At 41.4% G+C, this 24781-nt stretch overlaps 3 protein-coding genes across 6 annotated transcripts in view; 1 reads left to right on the top strand and 2 right to left on the bottom strand.

Annotated features, from left to right (window-relative positions):
* Window positions 1–110: 110 nt before the first annotated feature.
* LOC6592108 (protein FAM114A2) lies at window positions 111–1746 on the bottom strand. The gene is made up of 2 exons (XM_002017255.2): window positions 698–1746; window positions 111–644 (listed from the first exon to the last, which is right to left on the bottom strand). The coding sequence occupies exons 1-2, from the start codon at window positions 1705–1707 to the stop codon at window positions 242–244; spliced, it is 1413 nt and encodes a 470-aa protein (XP_002017291.1). The 5' UTR covers window positions 1708–1746; the 3' UTR covers window positions 111–241.
* A 1465-nt stretch (window positions 1747–3211) lies between these two features.
* Window positions 3212–24781, top strand: part of LOC6592105 — a 37892-nt gene continuing 16322 nt past the window's right edge. The window contains exons 1-2 of one of the 4 annotated variants that reach the window (XM_026984190.1): window positions 3212–3352; window positions 5088–5738. In XM_026984190.1, coding sequence (XP_026839991.1) covers window positions 5319–5738 — 420 coding nt within the window. In that variant the 5' untranslated portion in view covers window positions 3212–3352; window positions 5088–5318. Of the gene's footprint in view, window positions 3353–3399; window positions 3416–4189; window positions 4209–5087; window positions 5739–24781 lie in introns of those variants that run through there. The other 3 variants (XM_026984193.1, XM_026984192.1, XM_026984191.1) reach the window with 3 other exon arrangements.
* LOC6592106 lies at window positions 17857–20155 on the bottom strand. The gene is made up of 9 exons (XM_002017253.2): window positions 19850–20155; window positions 19626–19789; window positions 19382–19567; window positions 19207–19322; window positions 19051–19144; window positions 18818–18994; window positions 18468–18760; window positions 18260–18405; window positions 17857–18199 (listed from the first exon to the last, which is right to left on the bottom strand). Exons 1-9 carry the CDS (start codon window positions 20121–20123, stop codon window positions 17916–17918), a joined length of 1734 nt encoding a protein of 577 aa, XP_002017289.1. The 5' UTR covers window positions 20124–20155; the 3' UTR covers window positions 17857–17915.

The following is a 24781-nucleotide window of genomic DNA, read 5'->3' as shown; positions in this document are numbered from 1 at the left end:
TCCTTTCTTTCTTAGATCTACCATAATACATACATCATTTCTAAAAACAAACTCTTCAAAATGTGTCGTCTTGGAATGTGTTATCACAATAATCTGCATAGATTCAAAATTTGTGTACATTTATAGTAATTTATGGAAAACAAATAAGACTTACAGAGAGATTAACGAAACAATCATATAAATAATTGTATGAGTTACAACAAATATAAAATTCATAGATCAGAACAATCAGAATCTCCCGCTAGACCGCCCCCATTTGCAAAATGGGCGTAAAAAGCTTGTAGGCCTGCTCGACGTATTGCACGGCGGCAAACATTTCGGCAAAGAATGTGTTGACCCTCTCCTTGGACTCCTCTGCAGTGTCGGGGGAAGAAGAACCCTTGCTGCTGAGTAATGCCGCATAGCGATGGCTGAGACCCTGGAGATGGCCATTGCATTGCTTGCAGAGATTGACAATGCCGTCGACCTCATTGGCGGTGCTGTGATGCTGCTTCACCAGCAGCAGTTCGGCAATCTTGTGCAGCTTACACATTTCCAAGGCACAGGCTTCGCTCAGGGCGTGTATGCTCTTGGCATAGGCCTGCTCCAGATCTGATGTGGTGGCCTCTTCCGACTTTAACCAAGTGAGTGACTGCTTCCAGTGGCTGGAAAAAAGAGTTTATTGAAAGCTTTTCCTCGAGGACAGGCAGATACTCACTTTGCCACCTCTTCAAATTGAATCCCCAGTTCGGCGTCTGCTATGGTAGCCGACAGACGTTCGCCCAGCTCCTCGGGCTTATAGTCGCCTTCGCTGTCGCACTCCAGATCCTCCAGTTCCAGCAGTTCCTTCACCTCGTTGATGGTCTCTTGCAGATCGGCCAGGGCATTTCCACTGACCGCATCCAAGAGCGTGTCCAGCTTCAGGCGCGACTCTTTGGATAAGATTTCCAATGCCTCGTAGTGCACCAGACCGCAGTAGTTCTCGAAGAGAATCTCAAAGCGTAGTTGCGCCTTTTTCTTTTCCAACTGGAGCTGCATCAGCGATTCCTCCATTTGATCCGCATCCTTTTTGGCCTCCAGCAGCAATGCACTCAAATTGGGTTTGTTCGCCTCGAGACCCAGAAGCTTCCTTTTGTTCATCAACTTGGGATCGTTGTCCTGCAGTATGGTCATGGTCTTCTTGCCAATGCCCTCGAGGGTGTCCAGTCCCGTGTTTAGGACTTTGGAACCCAGATTCGTGACGAAACCCAGACCAAATGCATTCTCCTGATTGGGATCGACTGGTGTCGCTGATGGTGTTTCTTTGGGACTGACGACGGTCGTCTCCTCTTTGGCCTTTTCTGCGGCATTCAAACGTGCCAGCTCCTCTGGATCAGGTACACCTATAATCTGACTCAAGCCCTGATTCACTTGTGTGGTTATATTGCCCAATCCCTCGGTGGCCGTGTTGAGGACAGAGCTCAGTTTTCCTCCCCACAGGCCCCACGAGGAAGATGAGGAAAGTTCTGGAGCTGGAACTGTGGTTTCCGCCTGTGATGTTAGCTGCTCCAGTGGTTTCTCCTCTTTTCCTTTTGCGTTGTTTCTGTCGTCAGTGCTTTCCTGCTGTTGCTCCTTCTCCACGTGAACAAACTTATCATCGTCATCGCCCCAGTCATCCCAATTGTCGTCTTCATCACTCTGATTCCAATCGTTAGACGCCTCCTCATGCTTTTCTAGTTTATTTGCCATAATTTCGAAAATCACTTTGCTCCACGTAGATTTTGCTGTCCAATGGATGGAGCTGCCAGTGTGCTGGAAAACGAACAGCTGTTGAGGAGAGTTGCCATACTGTTGTAAAAAGTACAGACTTTGTTGCGAAAAACAACAACATAACACTTAATACACTGTAATACATTTTCTTTAAATAGGTTCGTCGTATTAGCCGACTATTTCCGCTTTAAAAATATATCTGGATTCAAAAACTTGTTGCTCTAGCTCTTAGAGTCTCTGAGCACTAGGCGCTCATGGGGACTGACGGACAGAAATGGCTCAACCGACTCGGCTATTGGTGCTGATCGAGAATTTATGTACCTTTTGTGGTCAGAAACGCTTCCTTCGGGAAATCTGATATCCCGCTATACTCTGTTTGAGTATCAGGTTTAATAAGGTTGCAGATCCTGTATCCCCACTCCCGGCTTTAGCTTAGATCAAATTGAATATACAAATTGAGGAATATGGTTTCCAATCCTTGAAGGAGAACGATTAACCCATTGTAAAACAAGGGGTTTTTTAATATTCCACTGAAAATAATGCAAATTTGATCATTTTAGCGCAGTTCAGGTTAAAGATATAGTGTTTTTTCTTAATTTCAGATGAAAGATGGCATGGCTCTACAAGAAGAATTTAATATCGGTAATATTTTTCGCCATTTACCTCAAATTTAAAATTGAGTGGGTCAAGTTTGTTTCTTCATGCTAAGAAACCAAAATGAAGGCAAAAACAATCAAAGCAATCGCCGTAGCAGAAAAATAAGTCAAGTATTTAAAATAAGCCAATCAACTAGAAAATAGGTTCATTAACTGTTTAAACTATGTGGGCAGGGCTAAGAGATCTATATAGCTGGGAATATTCGACGGAAGAAAGAATAGCCAAGAATTAGTCGTCATAACCGGTTAACAACAATGATTACTGGCAACATTAATTGTCATACCCTAGCGAAAAGGATGTTATAGAATTGAGAAAATGTTTGTCATCAAAGGCTCTGTAGGTATCAGGATCGAGATAAATATATACAAGATACTAATAATATACATGAATATGTCTAAAACATATCATTTTGAGAAAAGGTCTTTATAAATTACGTTTAATCTTTATATAAAATGAGCGAAATAGGGTATACAAAGACCTATGCGCGCATCATGTCTTCAAATACTAGCAACATTACCACTGTTTTTTTTGTTGAACTATTTTGTTTAAGCCTTGTTTTAGTCAAAATGCAATAAAAGCAAGGACTAAAAACTAACCAATCTTGAAGAAAATTGATTCATCAACGGCCTAAAATTGTGTGGGCAGGGCTAAATATTCTATCTAGCTATTAATATTCGACGGAATATCAAAAACTAGGAATATGTGTAATAGAACTTGAGTTGGTCAGTATATTTACGGTATATTTTTAAAAGGAGACGGTATATTTCTGAGGGTCGGTCACACGGTCGACAACACTAACGCGGCGCTGCGGGAAAAAAATCAGCAAAAACATTGACAAAATTAAATTTTCACAAATCCGGGCTTAATTTGTTTTTATCGTGAAGTGAAAGAACATATAAAATTATCGTTGCATGGGCGAAGCTATCTGTGCCGCCGGCTATGCTGGCGGCGTGATCTCGGTAAAAATGTAAGTAAAAATAGCGCTTTGCACTTCGAATTGTGTGAAATATGAAAATGGCACTAGCAAAACGTGGGTTTTTACAATTAATATATCATATTTAGCTTTTTTTCTGTGTGTGTGTGTGTAATGTGTGCCAAGTAAACGTCCTGTCCTTCTCGAAGATTCCCTTTTAACCCTTTTTTGGTCTACGGATAGACATGCAAAGCAACTAAACAGAACCCAAACATAAAGAGCGAAGCGGAAATTCAAAGTGTAAGGGGGAACAATAACAGAGCACGCCGCCTGCATTCCCACGCCGTTTCAGAAGCTCCAGAGCAACGCGCAGCATGCAAATTAATTTGCCGAGTCTGAGCCTGAGCCTGAGCCTGCACAATGCTACCAGTTATTATCAGCCCCTCTCCCTTTTGCATAATTGTCGTTTAGATGGAGATGCTCTCTCTCTCTCTTTTTATCTTCTCTCCGAGAACAGCTGATTCCATGGTATTATTATAGACAAGGTGTGGCTGCTTGCCTAAGGAGGCTAGGTTTGTTGGAAATATTTATTCCGCTTAATCTTCCATAAGTTGATTTCTCCATTCTGCATCCTGCTTTAGGTCTTACGCTACAATTGAAATTAATCCTTCCCAATACTGGGTTCAAACCCATTCATTTGAAAAGATGAATGTTTGGTTTACATTGTTGCCGGCAACATGCTCTCTGGCTACACGAAAGTTGCTTTGGTTTGATCGAACCGGCCGAGCGAACTCGAACCACTGGGCCATGGAAAGGTATGCTCGATGGGGAAAATCTGCCCCGCAACATTCCAACGCTCATACGAATCTTACCTTACCGACTTTGATCAACAACTTTGCTAACAATAAAGGTATGTTTTTTGGGGTGGATTTTACATTGCATGCGTGTTATTTCCTGGCCCGTTTTGGTTCTTGTCCATAGCCTTTTTTCCTTAGCAACACTCGTTTGTTGCCGGAAAACATTTTTAGGCCCTAGCAACATTCGTAGGCGGGCGTATTTGAAAACGGCCTTGCCGCCCCAAAACAAACCCACTCGCGGACAAGTAAACAACTGAAATCGGGTACATTTTCTGAATTCAGAAAAGCGGTACGGCGCTAAAGTTTATAAATACTACAAACAAATATCCGATGTATTTCCGTAAAAAAATTACACCAAAAAATATATTGTCAAAAAAAAGTTGCAATAAAGAAACGTTAGGCCCTTGTTGTTGTATTTGCAAGTGAATTTGTGTGCGTACTAGAATAAAAAAATTCATTCATTTAACGGCTTGTCTGTGTGTGTGTGTAAGAGTGCCTTCTGATTGGGGAGCCGCCACGGAAATGCCGCCGCCAAAAATAATTTTTGATCAAAGAGCCAAAGAGAGAGAGAGAGGAGGTGACACTTTCGGCCTCTTTTCTTTCTAGTTGTTTGTTTTTTTAACGCGTTGCATGCGGCCCTGGCCATTTAAAAAGGCTAGAAAAATACCTGTCGTGGCGGCAGAGGGAGGAAGGAGGAGAGGGGTGGGAAGGTCTGCTGCTTATAGTTGATATCCTCGCAAGGGCATCATCATTTTCCGTGGATTTCTCATTCTGATTGGTATTCCGCGTCCGATTCTTGTTGGCCTACTAAAAGAAACTGGCTCGCACACACACACGCACACGCACACATAGGCAAGAGCGGCGCGCGAAAGGTCTCTTACCAAATCTGCTCTCTTACATGTTTCTTTCTGGCCTGTTCTGGTTTTTTTTAGGTCTCCGACTCGTGGTCAAAACGAAAGCGCCAAAAGCAAATAAAACAGATAAGAAATAGCCAGAAAAAGGCATTTTATAGTGTGTGAAGTGAAAAATTCTATTGAGATTCGGCCAAGTGAAAGAGCCGAGGCCGAGCCACCCCAAATCCACTGCAATTCTGCGGTCGATAAAAAGTTAATTAATTCGACAAAATAAAAACAAAACAAAACAAAACCCGAAATAGCGCCGGGATGAGTGCCAACGCCAACATCAGCAGAACCAGGAGACGCAGCAATAGCTGGTCGTCGGAAAAGCAACCGCAGCAGCCGGCGGCGCAACTTTCTCTGCCGGAAGACGATGACGTCGCAGGTGGTTTGCTGGAAATGCCGCGCATATGCCGTTGCTGCTGCAAACGGGATCTGGAGCTGCTTAGCCTCTTTGGGGCCGACAAACCAACCATATCCTCCCCAGAAACGACGGAAACAGAAACAGCCAACGCCACAGTCACAGTCACAGCCACAGCCACAGCCACGTCTAAGATGCGACGCCGCGAGACCACCACAGCAGCCCTGGGTGATCGCACCAACGGCAATCCCGTGGACTACGCCCTGAGCGGTGCCCACAGCAGCATGGACATTGTCCTCGAGGAGATGATCATCTGGATGCTCAATGTAAGTAAAGTAGCTCTCTTTCCCGCTCTCTCTCTCTCTCACGCACTCGAAAGTTGTTCTTTGCGTTTAATTTTTAATGTGATTTATTGCACGCACACACACACACGTGTCGGACTCATTTACTTTGAAGTACCGTTGGCCCTCTCTCTCTTATATTTTATTTGTCCTTAATGCAGGGAAATAATTTAAATTGTCTGGACATTTGCACAAAACAAAGCGAACGAAAGAGCAATATAAATAATAAATAAACCCCAATGCTCTTCCAGCAGTTCATTCCACCGACGGGATCGAAAAGTGTTAAATGTCCGTCGGTGAAAAAGGCAGCGTCCCCCATCCAGAGTAGCCAAAAAATTAATATAATATACAATGTATAAATAGATAGATATGTGCATGCGTAGGAATGCATATCCGAGTATCTAGACTTAGATAATCCTCCTATCTTATCGTAATCAAGGCCCGGGAATATCATTTCATTTATTTGCTTTCGCCTTTTTATGAGCCTCCATTTAGATTAGAAGAGCTCTACGCCCCTGATGGTACGTATCTGATTCGGATATGGTCCATATATTTGGTGGTCTTCTACGATGACCTTTTAAACCGACATTGGCCATAAATTTTAATGATCGTAAATATGGGCTCCCCCAATTGAATACTAATTTGTTAATGTGTGCCCAAAAGAAAGAGGTGTGGACGGCAATTAATAAAATTATTAAAAGAGAGAAAGTTCTGCACTGCATTGCCGACCATATACAGAGGCACTGCACCCCGCACCCCGCACCCCACTCCCCCTACCAAAAGTGACTCAAAAACACTTGAGAGAAAATATTGCATTCCTCGCCTGTTTGAGGGGAACTTCTGAAGCTACAGCCCTCGAAGATAGCCTTTCTTCCATAGATTGTGTGGTTTCTGATTTCTTATCTTTTCTTTTTAGATAGAACTTTTCTTTTTCCTTATTTTCCTAGCAAATATTGTCGGTTTTCTTTATCAGAATGAAAAACACCTGAAGAGGAAACTCTTATGTCTAATTTTTCATCCCCATTTCCGCAAAGAGTATCCAAAAATGGTCTGGCAAACGCATTTGCTTGAAGTGCTTTTCCTTTTCCTGATTTTCCATTGTAAATAATGTTGTGTGTGTGTGAGCTATTTGCTATTCTTGGCATTCTGGCACATTGCGTGCCACAAGCCACGAGGTGCCTTGTGGTCCGGACTGGCTCCGAGAACCTTTTGGGCTTGAGAATCGAGTTTATGGCCAAGCTTTAATTGCAAAGAGTGGCCAACGTCAACGTTACTTTCCGGCCAATTATACGGCACCCGCTACTGCCGCTACCCGGACTACTGCTTTGGCCCATTGACGGACCCCGAACTGGCACTGGCACTGGCACCAGCACACCTCTTAGCCATTCATTCCCCCAGCTACCATTATCCATTACCAATAAAAGACCGAGGCGTACGCCTGAAACTGAAAAAACTGGTTTCTTGAGAGGCGCCTTTGGCCGGTGGGTTTGTAGGTGCCTCGCTGATTCTCAAGGTGTTGCATGAAAAATTGTTTGACCTTAAGAAACTCTCCGCCGACTCGTGCGGGTCGGGCCCGGGTCCCAGTCTGAGTCGTTCATTATACAATTTCATTTTCGTTTTGTCCATTATTTATTACGACTAGTAGAGCAGTCCGATCTGAAAGCGAAATGAAAAATGAGTCCAACTGCATCGTCGTTTTTTTTTTTTGGGCTGTTGCGATTGAAAAAATACCATTAGCATTTTCAGAGCAAGAGCGTGCTCTTATCTAATGATGATGCTCTCAAAGAAGGCGTTTCTCTGCGGGGGGCAGGGGCAGGGGCAGCTGTGGATCATAATGGGGTTACAAAGCCCAACAAAGCCCCCAAAAAGGGGCACAAATGATGAAACTTTGTAAAAATCGCCACAAAATAGGAAATTCATATCTTTTTTTTCGGTTTCCAGACGAAATCTTTGATGATCGGTTATTTGTATTGTTCTTTCATTTGATAAATGATAATTATGTTTCTCACTTTCAATTATTTGGGATTCCCTCTTGATTCGGTTTTAATTGAGGCTTGAAGATTCTCTCAAAAGAATTCAAAGAAATTTTATAATGGCTTTAACCTCAAGCACACTTAACCCCTGAACTCGTACTCGCTCATTTGATAAATGAGAAAAAAATTGTAATTATGATTTATTTCATTGAATTCTCACTTTCGATTTATCGAGGGGCATTTTCTCTTATTGTTTCGTTTTTAATAGAGGTTGAAAGAAGAATGCTTCCAAGAAGCATTGCTCTCATTGCGAGTATCTCTTGTAATTTGAAGACATTTTTGATAATCGAATAACCCTTGACCCCCCCTCAACTTGTGTTGTTCATTTAATTTGATAAATGGGGGGAAAAACAAATTGTAATTGTGATTTATTTTTCATTGGAAACCCATTCTAAATTTCCCTATTTCATGAGACCCATTTCAAGAAGTTACTCGTTCTTTATTCGTTCTCGTTACTCAATACCGTTACTCGTTGAACTTTTAAAATTGATTAAATAAAGCAAAATTTACAGATGTCTCCAAGAAATGCCCAGGAAAATGCAAGATTTCCGTATCTCAGCAATCTTTTAAAGTGGTTTTTTGTTTTGAAAAGATTATGTCTCCATCTGCCTGGATTCCGGAAACGGACGGATGGACTGTGACTCCGTGACACCCCCTTGATATGATGATGATTTTCTTCACCTATATTTCACTCTGTCCCAGAGCGAGGCAAACGATTAGCAGCGACTCTTTTCCATTGTCAAATTAATTGTCGAGCGAGAAACTCAATTAGGCCGAACGGCAATTAGCCCACGTTTACTCTTACAACACCCCAAAAGTACACCCCACGCATAACAATTGGGCTTAATTCCCGGCCTCCTAATAAACTAAACTGTAATCAAATCAGAACAAGTGTGTGAGTAAATACAGATTGCAGATAAAATACTATATGTAGGCACTGGATACAGTTTCTATTTTTGCCCCCCTGAGGGTTTGACATTCCCATTTTGTTATTGGTTCTCCTCCTACTACAAGAAGTGTAACAAACGCTATAATGAAACCCTATATCTCACAAATTTCAAAGCAACAAATCGTAGGCCTTCTATATTTAGGTATTCCAGGTATTCGTGCGAATCTCTCATGGAATTCCAAGAGCGAAAAGTCGAAATGTCACCATAGGGGGTAGGTCCGGTGTTCCACTATGACGCACGTTAATTCTCTGTTAAAATTTCCCATAAGCGAAGGGATAAACTCGTTAAGAATGCCACTACCTTGACGCCACTTGCGGTTCTGGTTCTAATTGACGAAATTTAATTCAGTTTCTTATCAAAACACTTGAAGAGAACTTAATTTCGGGTTATTTCGCTGCTCTTGGAATCAACTCTATTCTATTATTTCTTTATCAGGCTTTTGTTTGGTAGATTGTTGGATTATACGCATCTATTATTGGATTGTTCTCTCATATCCAGAGAGCAAGACGAGCGAAATTTCTTTCCTCCACTCGAAATTGAATCGAATCAAGAGCTGTAGCACTATTCTTATCATATTGCCAAGCACGTGTTCGTTGATTAGACAACAACAAATCGCGCCATAAAAGTTTATACTATAGAGTGAAGAAAAGTTCCACAAATCAAAGACGAGGCCCGCTAAAACACGAATAGAGATCGTCTAGGCAATAGGTGCTATACTTAGCATAACCTAAACAGATCTCACAGATTTGAGTGAAGAAATTTCTGAAATTTTTCTATCTGCTTATCTGCCCATCTATCTTTATATCTGCATTTCTCGGGTAGTCTTTATCTCTCGAGGAATATTTTAATAGGTCTTCAGAGGGCATTTCTATCTCTTATTGTTTCTTCATGTGGTATTAAAGATCGTTGGAATGCCTTAAAAAGTACTGAAATCCGTATCAAAGGTCTCGCAGGCCTGCTTTTTCCGCTCGTAGAGCAGTTAAATCTGGCAAAACCTATGGGTTTCCTCTTTCCAGATTGTATTAGATTTATTGCCTCGATTCGGATCACATTTCAGTTCAAGTTTAAATGGTAGCCCGCGCAATCGACTCAATGGCTGGCAGGGCCCCTTATCTGCTCCTCCAAAAAGACTTTGTTGACCTGGCAACGCCACTAAATCCACTCCTTGTGGGGCCCGCCGCCACTTATCGGCTAATTTCGGGTATAAACAAGTCTTGAGTCTCGGGATCGCCACACAAATTATGAAAGTTATTCGTGTTATGTTGTGTTTTTGGTTTGCTCCAGTTTAAAGTCGATTTGGAATTTGGCAACTTTTGACGGCATCTGTTGCATTTCTTTGCCGAGCAGAAAAATCCCAATCAGCTGAAGACTTATTAAATATGAAAATAGATGCTACCGTCCCGTCGTGGCTCGTAACGTGTCGCATAAATTAATAAGTCATGAAAATAAATAATACAAACAGCCAGATGAAATCAAAACAGTATTTGCGTTGCGTCATGAGTTATTGGTTGTGTGGTTGTGTCGCTGCCGGTGACCTCCTTTGAGGAACTGCGGGGCGACACTTTTTCGCCGTTTGGCAATTGGCGATAGAGGCCGCTGATAGGGAGAGAGCTCTACCACGATAACACAATGTCAAATTCATGCCAAGATCAACTTACTAATAATGATTCTATTTGCGTACTTGGCTGCTTTCGGGGGCTGCCTTTGGGCTTATCAAAACGCTTGGGTATGAGTGAGCAAGACCGTTTTTTTTTTGTCAATGAACCTACAAACGAAATCTTTTCAAACACTGGATCCACCTACATATGTGCTATTATATATTATGGGACTTTTAATGCATTTAAGTACAAAACCTTGTCGTCTACTAGTACTCCGAAATTCAATCTGACGGAGGGATATGCAAAACACAAACACGACTTTTTCATTCTCAACAAAACATGCAATCGAATATCAGATATGCCATTGGATGTATAGGTACATATATTATCACTAGTTCAAGTTCCATTGTAATGCCGTGAAGCTGATCTCATCCGTCGGATTGATTCCGGGAATAAAAGGTCTTATGCGAATTATTCAAACAATCTTCTCTGAAATAACATATAAGGCAATATTAAAGGGTTTATCGATTCAATTGAAAAGATCTATAAAATATTTGCTGATTGTATTTTTCCTATAAAAGTGGAAATTTCTTATCGATATTCTTTTGCGGATGGAAATGTTATTCTACAAAAGAAAATACGGATTTCCAATAAACATTGATATATTTTTGTTGGTTTCATACTACAAAATCCCAAATGTATCCATTCATTCGAAAAATGGGGTACTGTCTATGGAGGTATATGGTATAAGGTAAAATATTCCTTTAAAAAATTTGTACTGTTTGTGTTTTTCCCATAATAGTGGCAATTTCCTATCGGTATTCTTCTAAAACTCTAACATTTGCGGTTGGAAATATTATTCTACAGGAGATACTTCCACAGAGATACTTCTACAAAAGAAGAAACATATTTTGGAGAAAAATTGATATCTTTTTGGGATTTCATAATACAAAATCACGAATGTATCGCCTGTAGTACCCTACTATCTATTGAGGTATAAGGTAACCCGTAGATCTCAATGTTTATCCGTACCGACAGCCATGGCTGCATCCCATTTAATATTGATCACAGGAAATTTAAAAAACATATAAACAGGGGATCAGGGGATCAAAAACCCTTTCTGTTGTACCCTTTGTACGCGACTCTGGAGTACCGGCTAGATATCCCAAGTACCTTGGGAACTATAAAATTTTGCCAAAAATAAAATCAAACGCAAACAAGGCGGAAGGGGAACTCAAGAGGGGGAGGACTGCTTTCGCAGGGGGTGGCTGCTGTTGCTGCTGCTGCTGTTGTTGTTGTTTAATCTGATAGTGCAATTTGAACGGTTCAATTAGGCGGCAGAAAGGCAAACAGAAGGCGGGACACGCAAACGAATTGGAATCCCGTAACGCCCAATCCACAATTCCCACACACACACACCCAAACGGACAAAGGCGGCGAGATACACGCACGGACACGCACAAAAGGAATTGTGCTCTTTTTTTCATAAATATTGCAATCGAAATGGGAATTGCCCGAGCGAGAGAGTCAGAGAGAGAGAGGGCAAATGACGGATGATGGTCGAGGGGGGAGGGGGGGACGATGGATGAGGTGAAATCCGCTCTCATGGCAGGGCAGGGGTGCGATGTACGTGCTGTCGGCAGGGTTTGCTTCGGGGATTTTTCAATGTCCTCTATCCATCTCGTTTTCTCCTGTCAAAACCACAAAAACACTTAACGAAACGGGGCGCATGCAGCCGTGCATTTTATTTGTTCTTCATTCTCAACGGTATATCTTTTTGGTTTCCCCCTTTTTCCGATCGGTATTCGATTTTCTGCATTATTATGTTTGCGATTTGCCAACAAAGGCATATGGCTGGGGCTTAGCCCTAGGCTTAACCGCTCGGCAAACAGTCCAAAACTAATAATCCAAGCTTTTCGCACAATATTATTTTGCAATTTCGTATTCTCGTTGTTTAGTTTTACCTCACGCGTAGAGAAGCGAATTATTTGATTAACCCATTTTCCACGCTATTATTATTGCCAACATCTACATTCCATGCCTCCATCCCCCCCCACCCACTTTAAACCAGGCTCAAACAGTTTTGTCATTGGAGATGATATTTTAGCTCCCATACCCTTTCCGGGGGGTATTGTGATGTTTCTGTGGACTTTCCATAATGCTAATAGATCGCTGTTTCTCATACCTTTTTTATAGAAATGTCCGATCTGATCTACAAAAGGGTATCGAAAGCTTTTTCGTTTTCTTCTTTTCGTTTTCGTGTTTTTTTGTTGTCGTAATTGTTGCCAGGTCATAAAATGCAGGCCGTTTCTTGATTTGCTGGTTTTCTTTTTGTTGCTTTTTGTTGCTGAATGAATTCGTTTCCCACGTGGTTATGCTGCTGCTGCCGCAGGCCTCCTGTTGTCCGTTCACTTACTTTCTGGCATTTTCAGCGCTTGTTGGTTTTTGTCTTTTTGTTGTTACTGAGATTCGTTTTGTTGCCCCTATTATTTGTATTGCCTTAGCTGGTTTTAGGCGCTTGGTTAGTCAGAGCCTGTACTGTTTTTCCGGTTCTTTTGAATTGAATTTTCCCATTGATTTAGGGGGTTTAATGAAAAGAGAGGCAATTGAAAAGCGAAGGCTATTGAACTCGTGACTTGCCCGCACAGCGGGAACGGACGGGAACCGAGGGAAATCCACTAGGGGGATCAGTTTTTGCCAATTTAACTGTAACCAGGGAATGCATTGCACTAGGGGATCAATTTAAGGGACTTTTCAATAATATTCCCTACGCACAAACTGATTTGCTCGTATGCGTGCTTGCATGTAAATTACCCCAAGGCTAAGGGGGGATCAATATGAGGGACTTTTGAAAAATATTCCCCCCGCACACACTGATGTGCATGTATGTAAATTACCCCAAGGCTACGGGGGATCAATATGAGGGATATTTGCTCGCATGCGTGCATGCAAATTACCTCCTGCTACGGTTACTGTTCTCTTTTGCCGCTCTCAAAAATAATATATACGTATGACACTCACTTAAGGCTGGACTATAATGTACAAAAAGAATTCTATAGAATTTCTTGATTAACATAATTACAATTCTTCGTCGGACCAAGTTTTTCACATCAACCCAAGTGTCCAGTAAGTGTCATAGTGGTATGACAACCAAATAGTAATGAACTTTGGGAATTTTGTGTGACTTGATTTATTTCTCCTCCCCGAAAAAAATACAAAAAAATGGGAACATTAGTTCCACTCAACTGATTCTCTGCTCTAATTGAGTTTCTGTTGAAGGTTAGTCCCCACACAACATGCTTCAAAATTGATTGAAGATTTACCCGATTAGTTAACATGCCTACTCGTATGTTGCTGTTGTTTACATTATATATTTTCCCCTTCATTTTGGAGAGTTTGTATTCCCCAAACATCTCAATCAATCTGCGTTGCTGGGGCACACCCTGAAATTTTTGTTGTTGTTGCTCTACAATTTTCAAGCGGCTGTCAGTTGAAGCGCAAAGATGCTTATGGCTCTGTAAACAAATTAATAGAGAAATATTAACACAAAAATATCCAAAATACCGGACTATACAGATTTATGTGCTCGTTATAGAGCTATCGCTAAACACTTAATATTATTGTTGTGGAAATTATCAATAGAGAAACATAGGTGCCACTATATTTCCACTGGCAGCACCCGATCGGTTGAGTCGAAGTTCCCTCCATTAATAATACATAAGTATGTGGTGCCCCCTGTTCAGAGTGAAGTACTTCCAGAGTATAAATATCTTTATTAATCTATTGTTGCCAGGGCATTTGGGTTTCGGACACACCTTCCGCTTCAGTTCCTTCTCAAATGCTGTTTCCTCTCTACACGACGACGACGCCGTCGATGATGACGATGTTGTAGCCGAGAGCCGGTTTACAGAGCCGAGCTGCCGCACGTTTACTTTATATCTACAGTTACAGTGTGTACGTAACTTTGAAATTGTTGTTGTTGTTGTTGCTTTTGTTGGTTTGTAGTCTATTGGTTGTCTGGCGGCTTTTTGCATTTGTTGCGCTCTATTTGACTTTTACTTTTCATTTGCCACTAGAGGAGCCATTCAGTTATTGTTGGTGTATCTTTCTCCCTCTCCCTCTCTCTCTCTCTCTCTTTCTTTCTTTCTTTTTTTTTGACTATTTAATATTAGTGCTCACATTTCCGCCTCCATATCTCCATGATTCATGTTGGAAGATGGAAAGTAAAAAGAAATTACAGTCAAATTATGATAAATCGAAAAGACAGCATTTTGGCTGATGATTTCTTTATAAGATGCAGGGATACTGCCCGTCCAACGGCAGGACATCCCATAGATACCATGTGCAATGCCCTCCGGCCGGCTGTGCTGCATTTCCACCTGCAGTTCGCTCGTCTCAAGCTTCGGCCTGGTGTCGCTTGGCCCACTTAATGAGCCCCAGTGAAGTGGGGCCCCCAGGGGGAACGGGGAACGGGGAACTGGGGTACTGAAGGACCCTCTCGCACAACGGTTCCAAAGTGTGTCAGGATAATGAAGTGCTTCCTAGGGGTTCCGTTTACAGATGCTCGACTGCAGATTGCTTGGACTATTTTTAGTAGCTATGATTATTTCCGGGACAGTACGTGCGTGGGCTGTATTCGTATTTGTCCGGAACATGCTCTCAATACGATTGACGCTGAGCTCACCAAATATGGTTTGGGGGAGAAATTGGGGTTAGCCCCATGGCAGATCTCTCTCTTTCCCCCTCTCTCTTGCGGCAATCTATTGGACTAGATCTTCATGTGGCCGGCCGTAAATCGTAAACTTCTTTTTATCTTAATTAATTTGTTATGGCCACACATAAAAAGCCGAACAGAAGCTGAGGAACGAGAAGATGGAAGTAGAAGAGAAGAAATTACATAATCTGCAGCTCCCTCGCCCCCTCTCTGATTGTAAGCCTCAATTGAGAGGCGAAGGAGGAGTGGGGGCCACAACGATAAGGAAAGTGAGTGGAAATTGAATTCACTTTTCGGTGGTGGCCTTTATATTGTATGTTAATCTGATTTAAGTTGCGTGTCTGTTAATGTAAGCCACATTATACGTTTGTCTCATGTCTGGGTCTCGGCTCTTGGATCTCCGTAGTCGCCACTCTCCACCTTCCCCCTCCTGTCTCGCGGAGCTGTCTCTCTTTTTTTTTTCGTTGGTTCGTTTTTGGACGCCCCCCACAAAGACACTCAATTGTGCGATGTCCGGAAGCGCAGCCCAGCCCCAGCCCCGACACCGCATCCACCCCACATTTTTTGATCAAATGGGCGTATCGGTCGGCATCGTGTGAGTGTTATAGAGGTTTACTCCATCCATTCAATGGTTCTCCTCCCAGGCACTTGGGATTTGGCCTCTTCAAATTGATTCTGAAGTACTTTCCGGGGACTTGAGCGTATAAATTATCTCTTTCATGTTGTTCACATGTCAATGGGCTAATAAGACAAAAGCATAATATGATTTATGCCGAGAGGCAACAAATGGCAACAAATAAAGAATGCTAATAGTGGAAGTGGCTGGACGGGGGAGGGAGGGCCAAATTCGACGTTTAGTTAGTTTAAGTACTCGTCCATTTACACGGACTGGTTGGTCACCCACTTAGAGAGACCCATTTTAATGTCACAGTAAATAATGGGGCCTCTTAGCACAATTTAATGTCCATTCCGTCCATAATGTAGTGTTTAAATCATGACAGTTGTACATATCTGATGATCAATTTGTTGAAACCGAGAACATAACTGACATGGCACCACCAACACCACCCGTCTGTCCAATAAAGCGTTGGTAAGCCATAGAATCACTTAGGTATTAAACGACTTAGGGCTATGATCGAATAAGGGAGAAAATCTGAGTCTCGGAGGGGTATTTGACTGTATCACTGTACGATTCTTCTTAGTTTCTTCCTTTTTTCGGGGTTTAGTGAAAATATACTTAAGAAAACAGCAAGAAATTCTACATTTAAAACATATACTCATTAAAATACCAAATAAATACTAGAAAAATACTAAACCGCTAAAAATTCCAAAGAGAATTATTATCATTTTATATTTATTTTTTCGAATTTAATAATAAAATAAAAATACCTAAGAAAATACCCCAAAATTCTAAATTTAAAACATTTACTCATTAAAATTACAAGAAATACTGAAAATACAAAAAAATAAATCGGTTTGAGAAAAAATACCAAATAGCAAAACGTTGCGAGGAAAATATAATAAAAATACTTCCACTTATTATTTTATATTTTTGTTTCGGATTTAATAATAAAATAAAAAATACCAAAAAATTCTAAATTTAAAACATACTCATTAAAATACCACAAAATACTAAAAAAAAATAGAAAATTTTAAATTTAAAACACATACCCATTAAAGTACCACAAAAATACTAGAAAATTACTCAAAATACCAAAAGGTTTTGAAGAAAATATTATAAAAATACTTCCAGTCGGTGTTTGGACTTATTATTTTACATTTATTTTTCGGATTTAATCCAAAGAAATCCCATATCGCTCACAGCGAATGATCTCGTTATTATGTCGTTGGAAACGAATGTGTCCGTTCGCTTATGTGAAATTCGCACAGCGCATCCAGACATAATGTGCATCCAATGGAACTCTGCACAAAAGTTCTATATCAAGGAAATTTAATTCTCCACCACGCCATGAGGAGGTTTGCCGACTGTGACTGCACAAAGAGAATGGCTGCACAATTTGCCAATTAGAGGGACTCGTAGAGATGTCATTTTCTGCCGAAGTGACAGAACGATTATCAGGTTAGGCTTCGGTGCCCGCAAAGGGTACAAAAACACTCGTACGAGTATGTGGGATCTTGTCTGGTTCTATCTTCGACTCTGATTTAATAAACCAAAAGACAAGAGTTACGCTTTGGTAAGCGCTGAGAAGACATTTTCTGCTCCAAAACTTTTATACGGTCTATACATATGTACATAAATCTGTTAAATATGTACAAAAGTCTGTGGAGACTGTGTTTCAATTTGCAGCTTCTTTAAGCCAAAACAACACAACACAACAGCCTGATAAATATCTCTGTTTCCGTCTGTTTGCATACGCTCTTACGGCTTTCACACACAACAGCCATTTTTACGATGGTACTCGAAATCTCTGCAGACAAAGATGGGAAATAAAGCGCGAAAGCAAAAGGCTAGATACTGTATATACCCTCTGTTACAGCGATTGTTTTTCTAGTGTCCGCTGGAAAGGAGATCTCCGAGGATCCCTCCCCAAAAGTTGAAATGTCGGACTCCAAAGGCGTCCCATAGGATACCTTTTTGGCTATTGAGTTTCAAATATAATGCAGAGAGCTCCCCCCCTCCTTACAGAGAGATCATGCGGCAATCGTCAGCTCAGATTAATCGGAAATCATAAGCTCACATTTAAGACTGAGTGCCGAAAGAGACCGAAGGTAGAGCCGCGGCCCTTGCCGCGCCTCACAACGCTACCGCTCGTTTCTGTAACATTGAATTGAGAAATATGGGAGGAGTATGGATATTTAATGTATGTCATGTATTTGATACTGTATTCAATTGAAGGCTGTGAATATTACTTATCAAAACTTGGCTCAGTGTCCAGGCTGTGCATGGACTCCGGACTTTGACGCCTTGAGAAGCTACCGCGTTGTTTCTTTAGATTACATTCTTCCTCATTGCAGGCCATGCAAACGTCCACGAAATGGGAAAGCTTGGGAGAAGCAAGTTCTTCTATAATTTTCTGAGCCCTAATCAGTGACTCCTTGGTGCGTTCCACCTTGTGGAGGGCTGCATTGGACTTGATGATCAGAAGAGTGCACAGAAATTTCCATATCAAGCTATTGCAGTTCTTGGTCTCTGGAAAAACAATGAGTTTTTAAGTCAGATATGGCTATAACTACGAAGAAGAATCCCTACCTGTTATGCCCTTTCTAGCTATAAAGCAGCATTCATCGAAGCGATTGGATTTGAGATGAGTGTAGCCAATCTGATGCAATAGATAGCATTTCTCGATCGAGTACTTGGCGAACAGCATTCGTTTTTCCAGTCGGGATATCCACTGCCTGGAGGATTACGAGTTTCTGGAATAGTGGCGTGGATGGGTTGGTGGGACGGAGACTCTTACCTCGATTTCGACATGGACAGATCCGTCACATCGGAGGCCTGATGAGTGGAGCGGTCTCCAAACACGAAATGTTGAACCTCCCAGGACTTGTCGGTGGGAAGGCAAAGCAGCTTGAGAAGAGCATCCTTGTCCTCCTGACGATTCTTGTCGGGGGGGACTACACACTGTTCGGCAAATGCCAGCGCCAATGTGTTGTACACTTCGTTCATGAATTCAAATTTCCAGGGCATAATCCGACTAGTTTTCAGGACAACGTAGTCTCCCATAACCTCCTCCACGTACTTCGAGAGTCGCTGTAGACAGCAATAATGGTTTCCTTGATGGCTCCCAAAAAATTAGGAAAAACTCACCGTCACGTTACCGACGGCCCGAAGATTTCGAATGCTCCTCAACACCGAACGCATGTTACGACCTGTCTGGTACTGCTTACGGAACAGACAGTCCTCCCGGAATTTGTTCATCAGTTTCTTGTTCGTGAATTTGTTGTATTGAATGTAATACATGGGAGCACGTGCATGAAGCATTTTCTGGAACACAATTTATGTACAATCTGTGTATATTTCCAAGCGTGATCTATACATACCAAGAAAATTTTGATTTCCTCATATTTCTTTTTATTGAGAGCTCCCAAAAAATATTTCGAGTTTTGACACTGTTCGAGAAGTAGAGTGGGGTTCCTGCAGAAAGTGGACGACCAGATGATCAGACGATCAATGGTTTAGTTTTGAAACAAAGTTACCTAAGCAATTTCTTCAAAAAAACCACATCAATCCATGACTTGTCCATGTAGATCTGATTAAAGACATTGAAAGCCCGATTTCGTCTAGCTATTTCCAGTGGGGACAGTAATTCGTCCTTAAAGGAATTGAGAGAGAGTCATGTTGGGCGAAAAAATGTAAAGGTCTTGCACTTACTTCGATTTCCAGGATACTCAAAACATCGCATTTGTTTAGCTCTTTTAGGACTTTCCACAGCGGCTTGTTCTGCACTTGCCCTTGGGCCTTGAGCTCCATTTCCTTCACCTGGATCAACAGCTTTTCATTCGCGGATATAAACTGTGTCAGCTCTTCTCCACAACAGTTTTTGATATTTTCGTCAACCTAAAACCAAATAAATGAAACGGAATCCTTGGGAGAACGCATTGAAGATCAATCATACCACAACGAGACGGTTCTCAAAGGCTTTGATCTTGTTTCCCTTGAAGATCCGTGTATTATCGTGCAATTCCGCCTTGGCATTCTCAAACTGATTCAGTTCGTAGAGAGCATCACAGATTTCCAGATTAATCGGAGCGTTTTTGATTTTGAGTCCCTTTAAAATTCCTGTAAATCAGTAAATCCGTAAATCAGTAATAGGCGGACATTCTCCGAGCGGGAACATACTTTTGGCTTCGCCACAGTCCTTGAGGGCGCCTTCTGTTTGGGCATTCTTCCGCTTCGTCTGGCTGCGGTGGTAAAGGGTCACATAGTCCTCTGGCATCATGGAGAGGGCCTTGTTGTAGTAGTACATGGCCATGTTCTCCCTCCGCCGGTGGGAGTAGTACGAGCCCCAGTCCTTGTAAATGCCATGCTCTATTTCAGGACTCCAATCGATTTTCAACCACACTGGCACGGCAGCTCCGACTCCTGCCGGCGGTGCCGGAACTATTGACGTCATTATCGGGTTTTATTTTTTTTTTAATTTCTAAAATTTATTTCTTTTTGTGTATTTTTGTTTTTGTGTTTTTTTTTGTTGGTTTGTTTTGTTGTGTGTTGTATGAGTTCTTAGAACATAATGACTAAAATGAATTTTCAAAAAATGTCCAAAAAATGACTTTATATCAAATGCTACACTCTTTGCCCCCAGGACGACAGCCATGTGACATATTTGTCCGATTTATATCAAGCTAAGGAGAATTATAACTACAAAAATTTTAAAGGGAGTCGGAAACTCCAGCTCCGAAAACGATTGGGTATCCGTTCGTTTATGGGAAATTTGTGCAACGTATACTGCCCTCTGCAAGGGTATCCTCCCCTCAACTGTCGCCTCTCTGAAGAGAGAAAGTGTAGAGAACTGTGCTGCCCAAGAAGTTCGGTGCTCAACCGATATCTGGCTGGGAGCCATAGTTTATTGAACTCCGAAGCTGGTCAGACCGCATGAAAGCCAAGTCTGGGCACTGGCCATTGGCACATACCCTCACACGTGCAGATGCCCCTCTTTGTGAATCAATGGAGACGATTCACGAACCATCATGATGATCATCTGATCCATGCAGACGATGATGAAGAACCCACTTGGACAAGTTCCAAAAGAAACAACAGCCAAACGTTTTTGTACTCATTTCCATAATGCTAATGACGCTATCATCGTTGTCGATTCCACTGCGTCATCGTTTCATACCCGTAGCATTTTTCGGATCCCCAGACCCCAAAGCTAAGGTCAATGGCGACAGCTTTCAGTCACCAAAAAAAATAAATAAATAAATATCCAGAGTTCTGCCGTGTCTCTTTATACCCCGAAAAGAAGACGACATGTACATATTTCGCGAGAAAAGAGATTTCTTATTGACTTATTTTCGGGATTTCGTGAGTCTCTTTTCAGCGCTAAATAATATTAAATGCCATATATCTTGGCATATCGGATACACCCAACCCAAAAGCCGACACTTTCACTCTGCTCCGAGGGGATCTGATGGGATCTTTTTTTTATGGGATACATTGTATAAACATTTTTGGAAGTCTCCGCGTAAGAAGGCCAATTCAGACTCAATTAAAATGTGTACTCGGGGAATGTTTTCCCCGTAAAGAACTCGAAAGGGGCGCAGCAATTAGAATGTTTTTACGTCATGCTCTTGAAAATTTTGTGGCCCCCGAACTTGTTGGCTTCCTTCCCATTCTTTTCTTCTATTCCGAATGGTTTAACATAAATATCTCGTGGATGTGGATGTGGGCCAAGCTACAGCCTGTTTAATTTAATTTTTAGCACTTTTTTTGTTAGCAGCTTCTACAGTCAGGGGCTAAAACAAATGGCCGTTGGATAGTGCATGGTATGGTACACACATATAAAGGTGTAAAAGCGCTTTTTGTCATATTTGGTTCATGTCAATGTTGATCTTTGGCACATTTCATCAGCTTTTAGCACTCGGCCTAATGAGGAGAAGGTGAAAATTCTTTGAAACTGCGAAAAATCACAGTCTGTTTAGGCTTAAAGGAGACATTTGTTAATGTACTTAAGCGCTAAAGCTTACTTTAATTTATTCTATGTAAATTATCACTGAAAACGTTGCTAAATTCTTATGGATAGTCGAATATTAAAGGCAACTTGTTAAAAGAAGAGTCTTTACGGATGTATCTTAGTGTCGCTCCACGCTTGCTTCTACTCAAAAAATTTGCTTGAATAAATTGGGTAAATATGGTTTTCGCCTGAACGATTCCTTTGTTAACAGATATTTTCAAGAGCAATAATAAATGCATAATTTATTAAGATTAATCACCGCAGGAAAAGCTGTTTCCCGCTTGAGAAGTTCTGCGTTTATGGCTGTATTTCATTAGATCTAACTGGCGGACGGTTGAGACTAAAAACTAGGAAGAGCGAGAGAAGTACTTAGTGTTGGTAAACATCGTTTATGTTGGACTAACGGCGCTGGCTACCAACACTCATTTCTCGTTGTATCCCGTGCTATCCTCTGCCTTTCAGCGCAGTCTAAAGGGAATACGACCATTAGCCAATCTCCCCGCCAAAAAGGCTATCTATTTAAATAACTTTGTTGAGATATGCTTGGCCAAGGGGATCTGTCGTATGGAATTTGTATGCTAATATTGCTGGCCCACATTATCCCATTTGGCCATCTGCTGCTGCTGGACACAAAACTATTTTCGTAATCAAATAAAGCGGCTCCAAAGCGTCCAGAACAGAAAATTCCCTCATGGGATTGGACCTGGGATTGTGTGTAATTTAGGGTATGAATTCTATTACATCTTTAGAGCAAAACTTGCTCCTACGAAAGCCACGAAAGTAATTCCACTTCTCGTTTTCCAGCAGCCTTTATACAATTTCTCTCTGTGCAAACTTTTGCCCAAAGCCCCGCAAATCCCCAAATGTCAGCTGGAGAGTCTGTCGAGTCTGTGTAGCAAAGTGTTAAGCCCCAAGAGAGAGTGGGAGGGGGGGGGGGAGAGAGCGACACAAATTGCAGGTGGCAGCCACAAAATTGTGGGGGGCGCGGCACTCTCCATTTTCACTCTATGATTTTGCAGAGAAAAGCCAGAGATACAAGTCCATATACTCTCGTACCCTCGTACTCTTGTACTTTGTCCGCTTCTGTTTCTATTTGTTTGTTTAATTAAGTTGGGCGCCCGGCCAATTGCACATTCAATTTAGAAGCATTTGCGCAGAAAAGAAGCAACAATACAGCAAAAATAAACAATCGAATTTGGCTCTGGCCCGCTCTCTGCCGATCTGGCCTTATAATTAAAATGTGATTAATGTCAACAATGTGGCAAACAGAAGCAGAATTTAGATGAAACAAGAATTCAAAGAATGCCAAAGAAGACTTGCGGAAGGGCGTCGCGTCGCGTCGCGTCTCGTCGGGGCATGCTTTTTGTTTGGGAGCGTTTAGGGAGCATCATTCGATAGATGTTTCTCTGTTCTGTTCTCTAAACGGAAGTCGAAATTGTATAAACACGTTCTTTTCTGCATAAACATTTAATAAACAAGCTTTAGGTTTATCCTACAAAAAATACACATTGGTATATTGTAGTCCATGTTGGCTAGTGCATTTTTCAGTATTTTTCTATCGGGTCAGTATCTTATGCAGACTTCCTTTGGTACTGAGAATTTTATTATATTTCAGCATATTTGTTCTTGCTTTCTATGGTATTCCTATTAGACTTTAATATTCTATACAGTCTTCTGGTAAATTTTCAGTATTTTTCGTAGGTGGGAGAGTGTTACGGTATGTTTTGGTACATATTGGTTAATTGCAGAGTATTTTAGATACTCTCGGTGTATATCATTTTAATATTTCAGTATGTTGTTCAGAATTAGTTATATTTTCTATTGTTTTAGTTTGTTTTGATATATTTTATTATATTTTTGTTGCATTTCGCTAAATTTTCGGATTGCTTCTATCAGTTCAGTATTTTATGCAGACTTTCTTCGGTATTCCGAATTTTTCGTGAATTTTATTAGATTTCAGGATATCTTTTCTTGCCTTTTATGGTATTTTTATGTATTTCGAGTAATTTTAAAGTACATTTCAAAACGTTTCAATAGATTTGAGTATGTTTTTGGTATTACACTTATTACTACATTTAGTATATTTTACAATGTTATTTTTTATTACATTTCAGTATGTGCTGTATGTTTTATTAATTTTGAGATGTTACCATAAAATCATTACAGTTGTTTGTATTTTATTGGTTTTTTATTGCTTGTTTTTTTTTAGGGCACTTGCACTGTGCACCGAGCACCTTCATTATTTATGTATTTTTAATACAATTATAGTACATGTGGGAGTACCTCTTAAACCATCGTTTCCCCCTCCCCTCCCGGCTGCCCGTTCCACTCAATCCATTTTCCGTCTCAGGTCACGCGTCGAAATTTTATTAACACATAAATCCGAATGGGCTAGTGGTACGAGTATATGAAAGTTTGCCACATTTCTTGATTTTTTATTATCATTAATCGTTTACCCTTAGCATTGCCATCTGTCATTCGGTTTTACCGGAAAAAAGGGTGCGCTCGATGCCCTTAAATACTATGTAAGAGTATGTACCTTTTAGCCCCCACCCCGCCGTTTATCATGTTGCAACAGAATATTCCACTTATCTCAATCAAAGGCAAATGTAATCAAATAATGCTGCAATTGCTGCCGAGTGGAGTTGGTATAGAGTGGTGTATATGCCATCGGGGGGATCCAGGCTCACACCGAATCCGGGTCAGTCAAGTGTATCATAAAATCTAATAAAATGCGGAAAAGTAAACTGCTTCACACCCCTCCTCGACTCCCGCGAAGAGTGATGAGAAGCCCAAGTGGTGGGTAGAAGTGCCTGTCGGCTTGGATGAGTCCGGGAACATATAAAAATATAAACATAAACCGCTACGATGTGTGACAAGCCAAATGCTTTTCGCTCTCGCAGCTGTCTATTCCGGCAGTTGTTGAGACTACCACCGACTACCGACTGCCACCAGTACTCTCTGCCGCCCCGCCCCCCGTTTAGTCGGGTTAATCAACTAAGCAAACAAGGACATTACCAGCAGCTGGGTCACAATAACACAGCCACAGCCACATCCACAGCTACAACGGTAATCAACAGCAACAACCAGAAAATCCCGAA

The sequence above is a fragment of the Drosophila persimilis genome, unplaced genomic scaffold, assembly GCF_003286085.1.
Source record: "Drosophila persimilis strain 14011-0111.01,24,50 unplaced genomic scaffold, DperRS2 tig00000000-arrow-pilon, whole genome shotgun sequence".
Taxonomy (NCBI): domain Eukaryota; kingdom Metazoa; phylum Arthropoda; class Insecta; order Diptera; family Drosophilidae; genus Drosophila; species Drosophila persimilis.
The sequence above is the reverse complement of the archived record's forward strand: the minus strand, read 5'-3'. Positions and strand labels throughout refer to the sequence as shown.